This window comes from Anneissia japonica, unplaced genomic scaffold (assembly GCF_011630105.1).
Source record: "Anneissia japonica isolate Jap-2015-1 unplaced genomic scaffold, ASM1163010v1 scaffold287704_len1198815_cov201, whole genome shotgun sequence".
Lineage (NCBI taxonomy): Eukaryota > Metazoa > Echinodermata > Crinoidea > Comatulida > Comatulidae > Anneissia > Anneissia japonica.
Genome location: NW_022731578.1, coordinates 1,061,330 through 1,078,467, shown reverse-complemented (window position 1 = coordinate 1,078,467; position 17,138 = coordinate 1,061,330). Strand labels below are relative to the sequence as shown.

Genomic DNA, 17,138 nt, shown 5'->3' with positions numbered 1-17,138 from the left:
AGTAATAATAATAATAGGCCTAATAATAATAATAAGAATAATAAAAATAATCATAATTGTAATTCAATTATTTTATCACTGGTAGTCATTGTATTTTACTTGTAAATTGTTATATTTTCTATAGTGACTGTTTTGTATGTTTTTTTATATTTGTTTTACATTTTTTTAATAATATGTGATGACGAGCAGAAGAATTTCCCTTGTGGAACAATAAAGTTATCTTTTCTTATCTTATCTTATCAGTAGTTCTTATTGTATTGGTCTGCAAATAACAGGGATTATGATAGCCTTTTATAGATAATAGACAGATAACAGGTAAAAGAGAATAGACAATAGACTAGAGAGGCCTAATAGATAATTGATAATAGATAGTAGATAATAGGTAATAGATAATAGAAAATAGATAATAGATTGTAGGCCTAGATAGTAAAATAATTGGTAATAGATAATAGATGATAGATAGGGAAGCAGGTCAACTCGGCCCCAGGTCAACTCGGCCCCAAGTCAACTCAGCCCCAAGTCAACTCGGCCCCATGTCAACTCGGTCCCAAGTCAACTCGGCCCCAAGTCAACTCGGCCCCAAGTCAACTCGGCCCCAAGTAGTCAACTCGGCCCCAAGTTAACTCGGCCCCAAATTACTGTATAACGAAATAATTACCAAAAGAATATGAATGCAAAGCCAAACATAGGCCTATGCCAACATTAAAGTGTTTTAAATCTTGCCTTTGTTATTCTTTTATTCATTAAATATGTATTGTCCCTTGCTAAGTACGGTACCAAAAAAAAACATAAAAATATTTTTGAAATTAACTTGCCCATTTTGAAGTAACATAAAAGTTATCAACTTGAACATAGAAATTTGTGTATTTAAAAAATATCTACCCATCAGTTTATTAACGTAAGAAGAGTATTAACGTAAGAAATGAGAAAAGAATGAAGGTATGAGAAATGAGTTAGGTGCAATTCCAATGAAATCTTACAAAATTTTAAGAATGATAAATTACTGGATAAAAATCCACAAAATGGAAAAGAATAGGCTACCAAGTATTTGCTTAAAACAAAGATGTTGGGCACAAAAGGCCATAAGCTGTTAGGCATTCGAAATATAAAACATATTAGATAATATTTGTTTAATTATATGTGGAATAATTCAGTTGATGATAGCATTTTAGCTATTTTTTCACAAATTTAGATGTAACACTTTAAAAAGAAAAGAAATAATAAAAAGAATTCACGACTTCAATTTTATAATAATATTATTAAGCCCGAAAATATATGTGAAAACTATATGTTTATCATTTAAATCTCAGGTATAGAAAAATAACTTAACGCTTTAAGTTATCTTGCCATTATTTGATGATTGAAAAGGGACGACACGTGAATATTGATAGGGAAAATAGAATTTATTTGCGACTCTTTAAATTTAGAATATGAAATTCATTTCCTTTTTATCCAATTTATAAAAAAAAACATTAGAAAGAAATATACCTAACTTAAATTCACATTCGTTGAGGAATATATTTGTTAATAGAAATATTGATCAAATTAAGTACTTAGCAATATATTTAGAAAAATCATTTGAAAAAAGAAAAGCATGTGTGTCAGATAATTATTTTGATTTTATTTTCTGAAATGGGCCGGAGGCCACTTTTTTAACTGAAATAAAATAAACTTAAAATTTGAACTTGATTGTACTAATAATAACAAAATATATTCAGTTGACAAAATGTTGTGGGCATAAATAATGTTCCCCCCCCCCCATATCAATCGTAATGCTGTACAAAAAGTTACCCATGTTTGATGTCGGTTTACATGCACTGGTATCTTGAAATCGCCTGGGTAGAAAGGTATTGTTAATGTTTATCTTAAAAAATATAATGTCAGTACCTATATAATGTACCTAGTCAGGTTATATGCCCACTTTGATCGATTTACAATACAGTGTGAATTTTGATTCTTACCCTTAATGATACGATTTAAATTCTGAATGTATCCGATAGTAATCGAATTCGAAGACATGCCAAGTAAGATATATACACGATTATTAAAGAGGATAACAAAGCTATGAGTATGTCGTTATTCATTATATTTCACGAGAATACAAAAGCTAAGAATGACTTAATATGAAATTTGTTCAATGCCTTTTCCTCGCGTGTATAATTTAGAAGTTCATGTAGCATAGGGAACGTATAACGCTCCTAATGACTCGTATATGTGCCCTTCGTAAACCTACATCGGATACTTTTATTAGAGTAGTTTTAGTGGGGGTTAAGCTGGTTTGTGACAGTTTACTTAATGAATAAAATTAAAAACTCGAACTAATTCAGAAATAGGACCGTTGACTAAGGCCCTACATACTCTTCTCCTCTATCCAATTCTTAATTTCAAGCAGGAGAATTTATTACGCTTTGGGATTCTAGCAAGTTAAATATTATACGACGCGTTTATTAAGTTTTTTAAACATAAAAATGACTATCTGCTAAAAGTGGTACGCAATAGCGGTCTCTACTGGCGAATATTTTGACTTAATGTGTAATTGGTAATCAATCGTATTAATTGTCTTTCGTTTCACTTAAAACTCGTATTGCATAAATAAACTGCTTGATGATCCCACATAGAGGTCGTATTTCACATTTCAATCGATGAAACAAACCCATTGTGTGTTGCAAATCATTTTGTAGATGTTAAATGAACTCCAATTCCCTTCAGCAGATCCCGACATTTATTGCAGCTATTGATTCCGTAATTAATATTACATTAAACACACGTTCAATTCGTATCTAAGATTTGGCGTACTCCATACGACGTAATGGCTATCGATACGCGCTGCTCGACCAATCACTGGTTAGCGTGGTTTCCTTTATATACATAACTCTTCCTATTTTTTCTCAGGTGTTTCCTGGAAAAAGGCAAGGTAAGTAGAAAATAGTTATTGTATCTTTCTCACTGAAAATATTTGTAATAATTGATATCGGCAAATTGAATTTTGCTAATTAATATGGGATGATTGTATAATGGGAAACATGGCATTTGGTCAACAGTTTCCTTTCCCTAATTAGTTGTTGATGTGTTCATTAATTTTAACAAGTAGATAATCTTCAATATACTCTAAATAGTAGGCCTATTATTATTATTATTATTATTATTATTATTATTATTATTATTATTATTATTATTATTATTATTATTATTTTATTGTAAAAAAAATATAGAGGGAGATGGGATAAAGTGGCAAAATCTCCTACCAACCACGGGAAAGGGTTGCAAATAAACACGTACAGTTTCGTTTATTTACCGGTAGATCTACACGATGTTTAGTTGAAAAAAAAAACAAACTCAGGTGTATTGTTGTAGACGACCGGAAGCACTATAGGCCTACTATTTAAAATGTTCATCAATATTCTTGATTCTTGTTGGTTCATAATGCTTTGGTAAAACCATCGACACAGCTGCCACTTATGTGCATCACTGAAAACGCCTTAGAATTTATAAATAACAAATTTTCATTAACTATTACTTTTATATTGTATTTTGAATATAATCCATAACTCTGAACAATTTTTAGCATAAAATCAAGACAGGCAAGGAAAAGAAAACACCTATGCAAAATTAGTCAATCCTATAAAAATAAATGTTATTCCACACACAAGCAAATTTCAAAGATTATGAATTATTTTAGTTCTTTTTTCAGATAATATAAGACAAAAATTGTGTTACAGATTTTTAAAAATTAGTGAAAGTTTTGCTGGCTTACAGACGTTTTGAGTCAGTTAAGCCAGGGATCTATCTATGCGAAAAACACTAGGAACGGAGTTATTACAATTATACCGGTATATAAATTAGCGAAAATATTCCTTTGTTCTAATTTTAAATTGAAATAAAGGCCTAGCAATAGGTATAACTTACCGTACCGTAAAATATAAAAATCAAGTGATTTTATGATGTAATTATTTTTCAAGTTCGTTAGCCTAATACAGACAAAATGAAACAGAGTTTACCGGTTGTTGGTTTAAAGCACAGATTCAACTGGAATTTCACCGTCAATTGTATTTCCTTTTTTTTTTTTTTTTTTGGAATGAACATTATCCAATTTTTGAAATAGGTCTGCGCATAACATTCTACCTTAGTTGTGGCTACTATTTTTTATTTTTAAAAGGCAGTTTCAGAGTTAAAATTTCTATTAAAATATATAGGCTGTGACGAATTGAGGGCCTATTACGTCTAATGTATTACTAAGGTACATTATTTTCGTCTTTTAGTAAGTCCCTGATATAGACCTATTATAGTTTAAGTTACATTTGTTTATTTTGTATAGATGGATATTAATTCCGGAAGATGATTGATTGAATAATTAATTGTTAAGATTGTACAACTTCTCCGAGCTCAGTATAACGAGTGGGGCTACAGAATCAAATTACACAGTGTTGAAGCATAATATGAAAATTAATGAAGTTGGAATGCATGTGTTCGATATTTGTGTAGAAAATAAGCTAAACCATCAACCAGTCGTTTGTATTTTTATAGAATCAGTGGAACTATAGACTTTTAATGACGGTTTCACAGTTGTTTTGAATAATAATGAAAAAATTGTTAGGTATTATTGAAAAATAAAATAGCAGTGGTTAGTATTTTTACCTCTCCGTAAATCTATCACAATTCGATATAAGGAGCGTAGTAGAGATGAGACAAGAGAGAGATAACTATTCGAATATTTAAGACTATCATTAGCTTAGTTCAAAATTATTAGGAAAAGGCTAATAATACATCATACAACGTAGGTCCCTATATATATTTGTGCGTGGCACATCTCTTCATCTTTTTATTTTCCTTAAAGATGTTGCCAATTAGTATAATATAATATGATAATATGAAAAAATATAATATAATGGCGCAAAATAAAGAGATTGAGAGTAAATTAGTCTACTTCTTTTCATTAAGCGTCTTCCGAGATACGTGTGTGTGTGTTTAACGTTTGATTATTTACTGAATATATGGCATTATATCGAGGTTAACGATGAGGCCTGGAGCGTCGATGCTTGTGTTTGGTTTCTCCATAAGGGAACAGGGCTTTTGGCCTACTCAATATTCTTCGAGGCTTCCAATTGGCCCAAAGAGAGCAATGGCTTTAGGCCTACTCAATATGCATCGAGACTTGTTAATGGCCAAAAAAAGCAATGTCTTTCGGCCTTCAGCTGTACTCGATATTGTGTAATTTTGTCACCATTGTAAGTATAGTACATTCATCTATAAAGTAATTGCACACTTGTAAAATTTTTTAGTGCTCACCCTTATAAATATGTAATAAATTACATATTTATAAGACTGTAAGACTGAGAAAATTCATCAATAAATAGTTTGTTTATGAGATCATTTAATAACCTTAATTTAAGATTTTTTTTTTTTTTTTTAAGCCTTGAAACATTAAAAGAAAAATAAAGAAAACATATGAGGAGGGGATGGGGCCCCGCCTGTGCCGTATTCTGCATAAGAAAGCGCAGAGCAGGCCTATAAGGCAAGAATTTAGTTGTTAGTTTTGTTTTGTTACGCTAAATAACCGAGGAGAGGGCATGATAGGACACTACTAAGCACTCCGCCCATCCCGTCGGAAACATCACTGCTTAGGCGCCAACATTATTGTAAATGTCCTGGAACGAAAGACGAAGACTAATAAATGGTTATTCTTAATTTACACGTTATGCACATTTCTATTATCAGAATAGCATAATTGCATACACGTGTTTATCTACCGAATGTAGGCCCAATGTTAAAGGGCAACCCTTAACGAGGGTATTGTTAGAGAAGTATATACAGCTCATTTCTAATTATCAATGGATTTATATTAAAATAAGCCGATCGATGTCGCAGTTTGCACAAGTCGTCGCTTGCGTGTCCCCGCGAGAAGATAAATAAAGAACGGACACTGAATAAGCTAACATTATGTGATTACACAGTAAGGTAGCCACTGTCATCACTAATTAAAGAATCTCACAAGTGTATAATGAGTTTGATGGACATTAATTCTTTCCCAGCACTTATTTATACGCATCGGTAATTTATCCAGCTTCTCCTTATCTTTACGACGTTTGAAGATCTGTTTCTGCTATGCGTTGGGCTATCAATTATATTAATTATATCCATGTAAATGTAAATATGCCTCATCGCATTGGCACTCATTGGCGTAACACGTGTGCTTTGTTCATATGCCTCATCGCATTGGCACTCATTGGCGTAACACGTGTACTTCGTTCATAGGGCTCCCAGCGGAAGAACTCTCTTAATATTACCAAATCCAAAAATCATATCAAAACACATTTGCTGATAAAACAAACAAGATAAATTTAAACAATGAACAAAGGACAACATGCAAGTTTCTTCTCATGACTTTTTTGAGCCGATTTAAAAACAAAATTTGCTTTGAAGTTACTCCATGTGTTGCAAGTATCACACCTACGTATCTACTTATGTATCACATCAGAATTGAATTTTTATCTTTGTACATTTGAATTGTGATTTTTTTATGAAACTGTTTTTTCCCCCCTAGGCCTGTGTTTTTGTTTTTGTTTTCGTTGAATTGTAATCACCTTTTAATATCTGTGTATTTAATTAATTGTCTGTTTCTTTTATGTTCACTTGAAAACCTTTTTAGATAGTGATTAAGTTCGCTTTTAGGTAATCCTCAGGCCCTTGTTTTTGTCTCTGAATCAAAATAAAATCAGGGAACAGGTAAATTACGCAAATGAGCAATGAGCATATTATGCACACACATATCTAGAACAATAGATTCCGTCTTCTTAATACCATCTTGCATTCTGCCAAGTTTGAAACCAATCGGACTTACCAAACTTTAGTTATCGAGCCTAAATTACTTAATTTTTGAAATATTAAATTATGCAAATGAGCGATTAGCATATTCACACACATTCCAAAACCAATAGGTTCCGTCGTTTTATTACCATCGTGCATTCTGATAAATTTGAAACCAATTACATCGCGGTAATAAACAAATGACCAACAACGACAAAGACAACGACGACGACAACATGAAGAACACAGGTAAAAACAATTCCTACCCTTAGCTTCGTTGCTTTGGTGGATGGGAGGCTAATAAAAACCGTCTTTATATAGCGCTTAATGGATCTAGATATGATTTTTAATTTGTAATGATGCTGTTAGGAAAGCCACTTGGTAACTTTTTGGCAACCCTTGGAAGGTAGCATCATGTTTTGTATTTTATGCTTTTACAGAAATTAAAATTGAATTGAATCACAGATCCCTCTAGTCGCTTTACGTAACTCTTAAAGTTAACTTTGATGGACTATCTATCCCCCGCCGGACACCAACCCGCTATTTCTGAGTCTTTCAGGGTAAATGTAAAGTGATTGTAAGTATGGGGCCAATGCGATTCAAAAGTCTTCCATTGCCGAGCCTCACTCCAAAGGTAATTCCATCGATTGTACTGTACAAATTAATTATTATTTTCCTACTTCAGATTTTGCTTAATGATACCTGCTGATTGAGCTTACTACAAAATGGAGTACCTGAATAAAGCAACATAATTCGTGTGCCTCGAATAGGTTGTCGCTGGATGATGTCAGTTATATATATATAGATAATACAATTCTGATTTCTCATATATGTTTTCTTTTACACTAAATTTATAGCATACCGTAGTACAGTAATTGGAATACCGGCAGTTTCTTTTTCTTTCATAGCGCGGATTCTACAAGTATAGACTGATAGGTATTTAAATACAAATACACACTAATTGATGTGTCTTTTTATTGAGAGAAATGGTCAACTTTGCTATTTACCCGTCTTAGATTTTTTTCAAGCATACCTATAAAACGTTGCTTAAAAACTGATCCTAAATTGTCTGAGTATTAGTCTTATGGAAGACGTAGGCGTTAAGATAAGAGTGATCTATTTTCCACACTTCTACTGTTGAATATAGGTACGTATTTCATTTTAATTCCATCTGATGTTTATCAAAAAAATATATAAGTTGTGGAAAATAAACAAGCAAGCACACGGCAACGGTTTTTCTGAAGAATTAATAATTGTTGAGAATCCGAAGTAGTAGTTACACAAAGCTTAGAGGCTGTAAACGAAAATGATCGTTTAAAACCACGACAACCAATTATCTACAATAGTTTGATTATGTAGTGATAAACAATAATATTTTCTGCAATATTTCTGCCATATGCAACTCCTCCCTCGTCTAATGTTTTATGCATCTTTACGATAAAAATCGTTTCTAATGTGCCAGGAAATAAAATTCAATATCGATGATATCAATATTAGTTAACATCGGTACATTTGCCTCAGTTAGACCGCTTTTGTTAGTAGTATACGTGTTTAAAATAATGATATCTGATAGTCATAATGTAAAGTTCTATGTGTGATACAGTATTAAGCATTGATCCTGATAAGTATTCTTCGTCGTTAAGTTGCTTCTCCCACGCACTTACTTTATGATTTACCATGTACCTACACTCGTCCTGAAACAACTAAATCGGGTAAAAAAAAAGGCAGTGGCGAAATAGAGGGGGGCCCAGAAAAGGACTTTCACAGATAGGGGTCAATACCACTTCAGCCGCAACCATAGTTGGGGCTGAGGTAAGAACATTCATGATTATGGCAACAGTTATGGTCGAAAATTTCACTCTTACACTAAAAAAAAAACATAATTTTCTTTTTTCTCAATTTTTATTTATAATTTTGAAATATTTAGGGCTGGGGAGGGGATCCGGCTTCCCCCCACCCCCACTCCACTGAATCCGCCACTGTAAAGTATAACTGAAGTAATAACAATCTTTCAAACTATTAACAGTAGAGTTTTTGGAGTTTTAGGTGGGTTAGATGAGGCCCTTATGATATTCACTTCTATGAGCGATAATCATCCCGGCCCTGCAACCCAGTGGCGGATCTAGGATTTAGCAATGGGGGGGTTTGGATAATGCGATTTGCGAAGCACTAAGCCGGGGTGCGGGGGGGGGGCTGGTTTTGACAAGGGCGCAGATTTGTTTCGAAAGGTGAGGGGGACATTTCGTGAGCGAAAATGTTAGGAAATAGTAGCTCTAGATGAACGGAAATGACACTTTTATATAGTAAAATTCATCGTCATCACGTCACCATTTATAGTCAAAATGAAGCGCCAACGAATTTCTTATGATGTTTTACCAGCGATATTCAGTCAGCATAGGTATCTAATTAATATGTGTGATGAACTATAGAAAATAAATATTAAAACATTGTCTTTGATGTACCGTATTTATTTTAGGCCTACCTACTTCAAAGCCATTATTCCACACCATATAGTTAAGGGCTGAGGTGGTAACATACACACAAGACGAGTGACCATATTTTTTTCGAGGCCACCGAAGGGAGGGTGGCTAGCCACCATATTCACCTCCTAGATCCGCCACTGCAACCTTTAACAATACCGGGATGGTTTCTGGCAGAGGATTTAATTTATACATTAATTCTAGATTAGAAAATGTAGGCCTATTGTTTAGTGTTAATTGCCTTTTTATTTGTTATTTAAGGTACACATACTCAGAAAGCATTGCATTTGTAATTCATGTCTTCACAAAGGTCTACTCTGTTCATTATTTACAAGTGGTTACATTCTCACTGTTCAGATATTAAAATGTTTTTTTTTTATATTGAAACTCTATACATATATTCTTATATTTCTTGAATTTACGCGAGGTGGAACTCTAGTTTATAAACATTTGGTGAAATATGTATAGAGTCTAAGACCTATACATCGAGTTTTATTTACACCACTCACAAACTTGGGAAATTTTGCTAACACGAATGCGTTTAAGGCCAAGCCGCCGAAAGTCAGTTTGATCAAAAAGCATTTAACGTGTCTGATGCTACAGGCTATTAGTGCTAATTATATCTCGGAAGAGACAGGCCTATTTGAATAATAATAGGCCAAGCTATATAGACTTAAAAGAAAACTCAGAAAAGGTGAATAATTAGGCTTCTGACAAAGAAACACAAGAAAAGAACAATCCCCGTCAGGAGGCCTGGCTGGCGACACCCACATATGATTGTATTGTTTTATTTTGAATTGTGCACCATGATTGGTTCTCTGAATGTTATTTATTGAGAAAGTAACATATATGTTTGATGTACTTGACAGACGGTATCAGTTACAAAATAAATAAATAATGCCATTCAATCACTGTAACGCCAATGAAAGTTTAATCAATAAAGCAAAACTCGAACCTAACTTATGGATCTTTACTGTTATTAGTCAAAAGTTTGCTCCAAAATATATTAACATGATTTAGATAGACATTTTGATTAACGTCATGCAATTTGAAATTCACTTAGATTGATTTCGATTCATATAATTTAACGGCGTTCAGAGTGATAACTTTGTTATTGTATGTTCCATTTTGTACTTGAGACGATGTGTACTACATTGATGGGTTTTTGGTAATTAAACCAGATTTCCCTATTAAGGTATGTCAGAGAGCAGAATAACACATTTGGCTAAACCATGGAGCATAAATTAAATGCTATAAACCATAAAAATTTGCTGAAACCAGAAATCTTTGTGTTCGGACAGTTCTGTCCCTTTAGAGTAATTATACAGCTCCATTATTCACTCAAGATTAATCTTTGGTCCAGTGTACAATATGGCCCATCAATTACGTAAGCTGGGCGCACGCGTACTGAGGTCGGCGTTGGCGGCCGAGACGCAATTCCCACACACACCTCTCCAGCACCTTGGTTGGCGTGCGCGAAATTTTAAGAAATAGTACCTCTAAATGGCCAGAAATGACACTCTTAGTAAAATTCATCACCATTTATAGTCAAAATAAAGCGCTAGCAAATTCTTCATAATCTTTTATCAGATTTTTAAAAATAACACTTGAATTGTTTCAAGGCATCAATACATTATCTTTACCACATTTTACAAGAGTTGTAAGTAAAAATGTTAAGTTAATAACATAGAACTGCTGCAGAACGCTCTTTTCTCAAGATCTAGTACAACAGTTCATTGTAACAATTTTCAGACATTCATTCCTCATTCATTAATTTATTTATTCAGCCAAAATAAACATACAAATCACGGAAACGTTATAAAATAAAAAACAGATGCCTCAAAATTGCATGAAGCTTCTCTCTAATAATTTCATAAATAGTTTTTAACATATTTGCTAAATAAACTGACGCTTATGACACTCTTCATTTTCGCTTGGTAATCTATTCCATTCTTAAATAGCAGAGGCATAGAATGTGCAATCAATTGGGTTTTTTTTTTGTTTTTTTTTTTTTGCACCCCATGATCTGCGCTAAAGCAGACCACGCGAAGTCGTCGGTCAATCGTCAACCGCTCTTCTTTGGATGAGAACAAGGGTTTGTCTCCCGGTGTCTGACCACCAAGTAGAATTTAGCTACATTCCGACTGCATTGGGTCAGAGGTAATTCACTTCTATATTTCGTTTTTTTGGAAAAGCTAAATAGCTAAACAACAATATTGAAATATACGCCTGACAGTCGGTCGCAGGGACAAATTTGTCTGTGCTATGAGCGGCATCTTGTCCGTCGTTACAGCAAAAGCGAAACGTGGTTGAAAAGGATCTGCCGCGCGACGCGTCATGACGTTTCGGTCAGTCACAACTCGCACCGACGCAGTGTCCCCGGACTTATAGTACCTGCTACAGATTATTCAAATAATTGTGTTATTGCAGTGAAATAGACCTCTCAGAACCGAAAGTCTATAATCTACTCCCAATCCCATCAACGGGCCTCAAACTTTCTCGGAATGAGCACACAAATCTTCCGCCATTAATTACCTGATGACCGAAGCATTCATGTTTACAATATGATACTCCTCCGCGCTGACAAAACGATTATTGTAATGAAAGTAGGCTATACATATAGACTAGAACATGAAAATCTAGCATAATCAAATTATTTACTTAAGCTCAAATATCGCCAACGTATATGCCAATTCTCGTATCAATCACCACTTTAACGGATTTCGGTCTACTTTCTAGACAGTTGTGTAAGACGTTTTACAATTACATTATCGAATCTAGTTGATATCGAGCTAGACATGCAACACTAGGTAACCTGCCGCAATTCGAATCACCTAAGTTACTTTAAATCGCTATGTTATCTCCATTAAATTTGGTGCAGTACGAGAAAATAATCAGGCAAACTGGCTTCAATTTACATACATTGTCATGGGACAAACATGTGAATGAATGTATCTCTAAAGCTTCTAAGCGCCTTTTTACGCTTTCAGTTCTAAGGAAAGCTAAAGCCTCTGTAAATGATCTTTTATGCGTTTTCATTACTTACATTCGTCCTGGAGACGGAAGAAAAGCGAGCAAATTATTGGCGTCAACACCCACGTAAAAGGGATTCTGAGGAAGAAAAGCGAGCTAACTATTTCATGCGTCCACGAAAAGATGAGAGTGATTTTTCCGAAGATAAAAGAGCAAATTATTGGCGACAACCTCGGGCGGACGAAACCGATGAGACGGAAGAAAAGCGAGCAAATTATTGGCGTCAACACCCACGTAAAAGGGATTCTGAGGAAGAAAAGCTGTCTCTTATACACATCTAGATGTGTATATTTGGATAGGCCTACTGATGCTTAGACAGTCCACATTAAATTTAGAATTAAGTTGAAATATATAAAATATACCTGTTGAAAACTTTAACATTCTGAGCTCGCTGTAATGTAATTGGTTGTGATACAACGCGTAGCCTCGTTACCTAAACGCACGTTATGATGTCAGTGACTGATACATGAAAGAATAATGATGTAGAGATAAGTAATGCATCATGGGTAATGTTACCTTCAATGTAGAGACAGCTAATGTATCATGATAATGTTATCTCGTCTCCCGTGACAAGTCCTCATCGAAATTGCACGAAACTTGATCTAGTAACGACAAGCAAATCACTCAACTAAAGCAGCTTTCTTTAATACCTTAATCACATAAAGTTTGAATTTATTTGTGTAGATTCTACGCACTCTTGGTTATGCAATTCAATTATTCAACAACCAAATCCTTGGACCATCTACATATCGAAATATGATCGTAACTCTAGCCCTCCGCTCTAGACCCTACTCCATCTTAGGAGGAAATGTTATTGGTGGATGTAATTAAATAAACAACATATAATACAAGATATTGATAAAATTTCATCGGTTGTCAAAGTTACTTTTAAAGAATTTTCTTTAAGTAAAGCCAGTTTGCTTATTTTATTTTTTGGTGTGAGCAGTTTCGCTAACAACCAGTTAGCATCGTCAGTACTTTGGATGATTGCATATTTTGTTGTAATAGGCCATATACGTTTTTAATTGAAACTGAATAGACGGTCAATTTATGGAATTTAGTACTAAAATATATACATACAAATTATTTATAAACAATTTGTGGATCATTGGAAGTTGATAAAACTTATTTGATTCTTCATACCATTTTATCTGTACTCGTTTGACAGGTTTCGACTCAAAGCCTGTTGACAAAAAGATTTTGCCATCTTAGCTCAGCTAGTCAGCTAATCTGGTGGTAGCCACTGTGTGTGCGATGAACCGTGGGGATCTCTAGGTTCACGGTTCAATTCCCATCGCTGCCTCTCCTTGTGTTTCAGCTGGTGGGCTGTAATACAAGTTACAATAGCGCATCGTCTTTCGGATGAGACGTTTAAGCCGTTGGTCCCGTGTGCATTTATGGCCCATGTGCACGTTAAAGATCGCAGTACACTCGCTCTTTTTTTTTTTTTTTGGAAAAGAGGAAAAGAGTTTTTTCATGCACTTTTTTTTGGAAAAGAATGGGGGATTGTCTCTCGGTGTACTGCCAAATCACCACCAGAAGGACCCCTCTGGAAATAAGTCTTCTTCTAGACTTTCGTGGGCTACGGTATCTTTGGTGTTTAGACCGAATAAATCCAATCCAATTTTCCCTTACCATTGGCGCATTACTTTACTTCAAAGTTAACACTTACAGTAACCATAGGGAAAATGTTCTCTATGCAGTAACCATGGCCCTGGCGCATCTTCTAGACTGCTTAAAGTTGGTCTATTTAATTTCCACATCGTTTATCGGTACGGATCTTTCCAATGCTGCAGGCTGGGATAGGAAACATATAAGTAAGCCTACTAGCATTGTACAATTATTTCGTGACGCTCTTTTAAATGTTTCCAAGCCGCATGTTAATTTCGTCAGTTTCAATCTTGTTCCTTTATTTTTCAGATTAACTCACGATGTTCGTGGCATTCGCACTAATTCTCATAATAGCACCAAATGAAATCTTCTCAGCCGAAAATGTTATCGCCACGGCTGAGAATGGACTCAAAAATATAAAGCCAGATGTTAAATGTGAGGACAAACAGTTTGCAGCTAATCCTACAGGCACGACTGTAGGGACTCCGGCAGGTTGTGTTGTAAGCGGTGATTCAAATGATGCGACATCAATCGACAAACGGGGAAATTACTTCCAACGCCCACGAAAAGATGCAGAAGATATAAACGAAAAAAGAGGTAACTATTACCTTCATCCAAGAAGTGACGAAGCAGATGAGAAACGGGCAAATTATTTCCAACGACCGCGAAAGGATGAAACTGGAATGGCACTAGACGACAAGCGAGCAAATTGGCATTACTATCGACCACCTCGGGCGGACGAAACCGATGACACGGAAGAAAAGCGGGCAAATTATTGGCGTCAACACCCACGTAAAAGGGATTCTGAGGAAGAAAAGCGAGCTAACTATTTCATGCGTCCACGAAAAGATGAGGATTATCTTTCCGAAGATAAAAGAGCAAATTATTGGCGACAACCTCGAGCGGACGAAACCGATGAGACGGAAGAAAAGCGAGCAAATTATTGGCGTCAACACCCACGTAAAAGGGATTCTGAGGAAGAAAAGCGAGCTAACTATTTCATGCGTCCACGAAAAGATGAGGATGACATTTCCGAAGATAAAAGAGCAAATTATTGGCGACAACCTCGAGCGGACGAAACCGATGAGACGGACGAAAAGCGAGCAAATTATTGGCGCCAACGTCCACGTAAAAGAGATTCGGAGGAAGAAAAGCGAGCTAACTATTTCATGCGTCCACGAAAAGATGAGAGTGATTTTTCCGAAGATAAAAGAGCAAATTATTGGCGACAACCTCGGGCGGACGAAAGCGATGAGACGGAAGAAAAGCGGGCAAATTATTGGCGTCAACGTCCACGTAAAAGAGATTCGGAGGAAGAAAAGCGAGCTAACTACTTCATGCGTCCACGAAAAGATGAGAGTGACATTTATGAAGATAAACGAGCAAATTATTGGCGACAACCTCGGGCGGACGAAACCGATGAGTCGGAAGAAAAGCGGGCAAATTATTGGCGTCAACGTCCACGTAAAAGGGATTCTGAGGAAGAAAAGCGAGCTAACTATTTCATGCGTCCACGAAAAGATGTTAAGGAAACCGACGATGCAGAAGGAAACTAAAACAAAAGTAGAAGAAATTGTTGTTGTTCACCCACATAATGTTTCACCCACATTTCATGTGACATCTAAGGTAGATTTCTAAAGAATAATAGGAATTTTTGAAAAATCTATTAAGTAAATAATGATTCATAATATTATCTCCACGATAGGTGTAAATGCCGCAGATCAAAATCGAGAAAATTATGTTTTCTCGGCAAAATTGAGGAGTATTTTTCTACAATGTGTGTTTGATTAAGAAATGAACAGTTTAGCTTTGACAAACCATTGTGTTAAGAAGGGGTAGAAAATGATGACGTGGGATCTGGTTCTTAAAAATGCACATCCTATGTTCATAGTTTATTGCTAAGCACCCTTTTTAGATTTTTGAACCTGTAGTATGCATTTATACACCAGATTGGAATTATAGAAATACGCCAAATGTTTGTTGGTTTAAATTTAAGCTGATGTTTGTTAAACATAAAGCTTAAAAAAATAAAGCACTCGGAAGATAGTTTTATGCCCTTTGTAATACTAAAATGTAAACTAATAAATATAATACCCGAGTCACACGAGAAAGTTTTCACATGTCCCGTGCTAGGGAAAATTTAGCACGCTTCTCCTGTTAATACGACGTCCATGTGAATGCCTATCTGTGTAAGATTAGCACACGATGAGTACCGAATTTGTGAAGACGATGGTGCATGGTGGGAATATCTCGGGAAGTCCTTGTAACATTTAGCACGCGTCCAGTGCTTAAAAAAATAGCCCTGATTGCCTCGTGTGACGAAAAAAATGTTGCACACATACTGTGCTAGGAAGATTTTGGCACGCGTCCCCTGCTAAATTGCATCCGTGTGAATGCCTACCTATGTAAGACAGGCACACTCAAGATAATTAGCACGGATCCGTGTGCATGTCACTGGACAGCTTATCTTTCATGTGGCGTCGCGCGTATCGTCACTGCCTGCGTCGATCTACGATGGGAAGTCTACACTTAGCACGCGCCCCTTTAACATTGTGTCGCGTGTGAATCGGGTATTAGATTAATCAATTAAGACATGGGCAGAAAAAATGTCTTCCTGAGAAAGTAACGTTATCGCAACCCACCATCGCAAACAATTAATGTAAATAGGCCTAATGTTAGAATAGTATCTGAATTATGATGAGTCTGGGTACGGCTGTAGTAGATCAAATACTTTTCGATCGATCGCATTATCGATTAATTATCAATTAATTATTGATTACTCTAATGATTTTTAAATTTATGAATGTGTATATTGAAAGGATAAACTATCCATGAATTATTACGCATGTCCCACATAATCATGTGCTGAAAATGACGTATTAAAATGTAGATGCAATTGTGATGCGTGTCATTGTGGTCGATAAACGTCACAAGATAGTCTTAAAGTGGGTTACTCAGGGGCTGACGTCATTATTATTGTTGAGTCCGCGTTCATCGTTGAATTGAAAATCGATGAGTGTTACAGCGTGCCTGTACGTATCCTTATTTGCATTTAAACGCGCTCGCTTGCTAAAACTACACAGCAGGCGACCATGACTCTGACGTCACTTCATGAGATATCCGCTTTAATAATGTACGATATGCTATTCAATCATGAGCAAACATCACCGTGTATCACATCATTCCCCAGCTAGTGCCTCCTTTAATTGA

The 17,138-nt window shown here is 35.4% G+C and overlaps 1 protein-coding gene across 1 annotated transcript; it reads left to right on the top strand.

Annotated features, from left to right (window-relative positions):
• The first annotated feature begins 2,791 nt into the window (after positions 1-2,791).
• LOC117115441 (trichohyalin-like) lies at positions 2,792-16,830 on the top strand. Its single transcript, XM_033259239.1, has 2 exons — positions 2,792-2,914; positions 14,238-16,830. The coding sequence occupies exon 2, from the start codon at positions 14,249-14,251 to the stop codon at positions 15,482-15,484; it is 1,236 nt and encodes a 411-aa protein (XP_033115130.1). The 5' UTR covers positions 2,792-2,914; positions 14,238-14,248; the 3' UTR covers positions 15,485-16,830.
• Positions 16,831-17,138: the final 308 nt, after the last annotated feature.

Bases quoted from the DNA above. Each gene is read 5' to 3' on its own strand.
- LOC117115441 (XM_033259239.1), top strand. From the start codon at position 14,249: ATGTTCGTGGCATTCGCACTAATTCTCATAATAGCACCAAATGAAATC.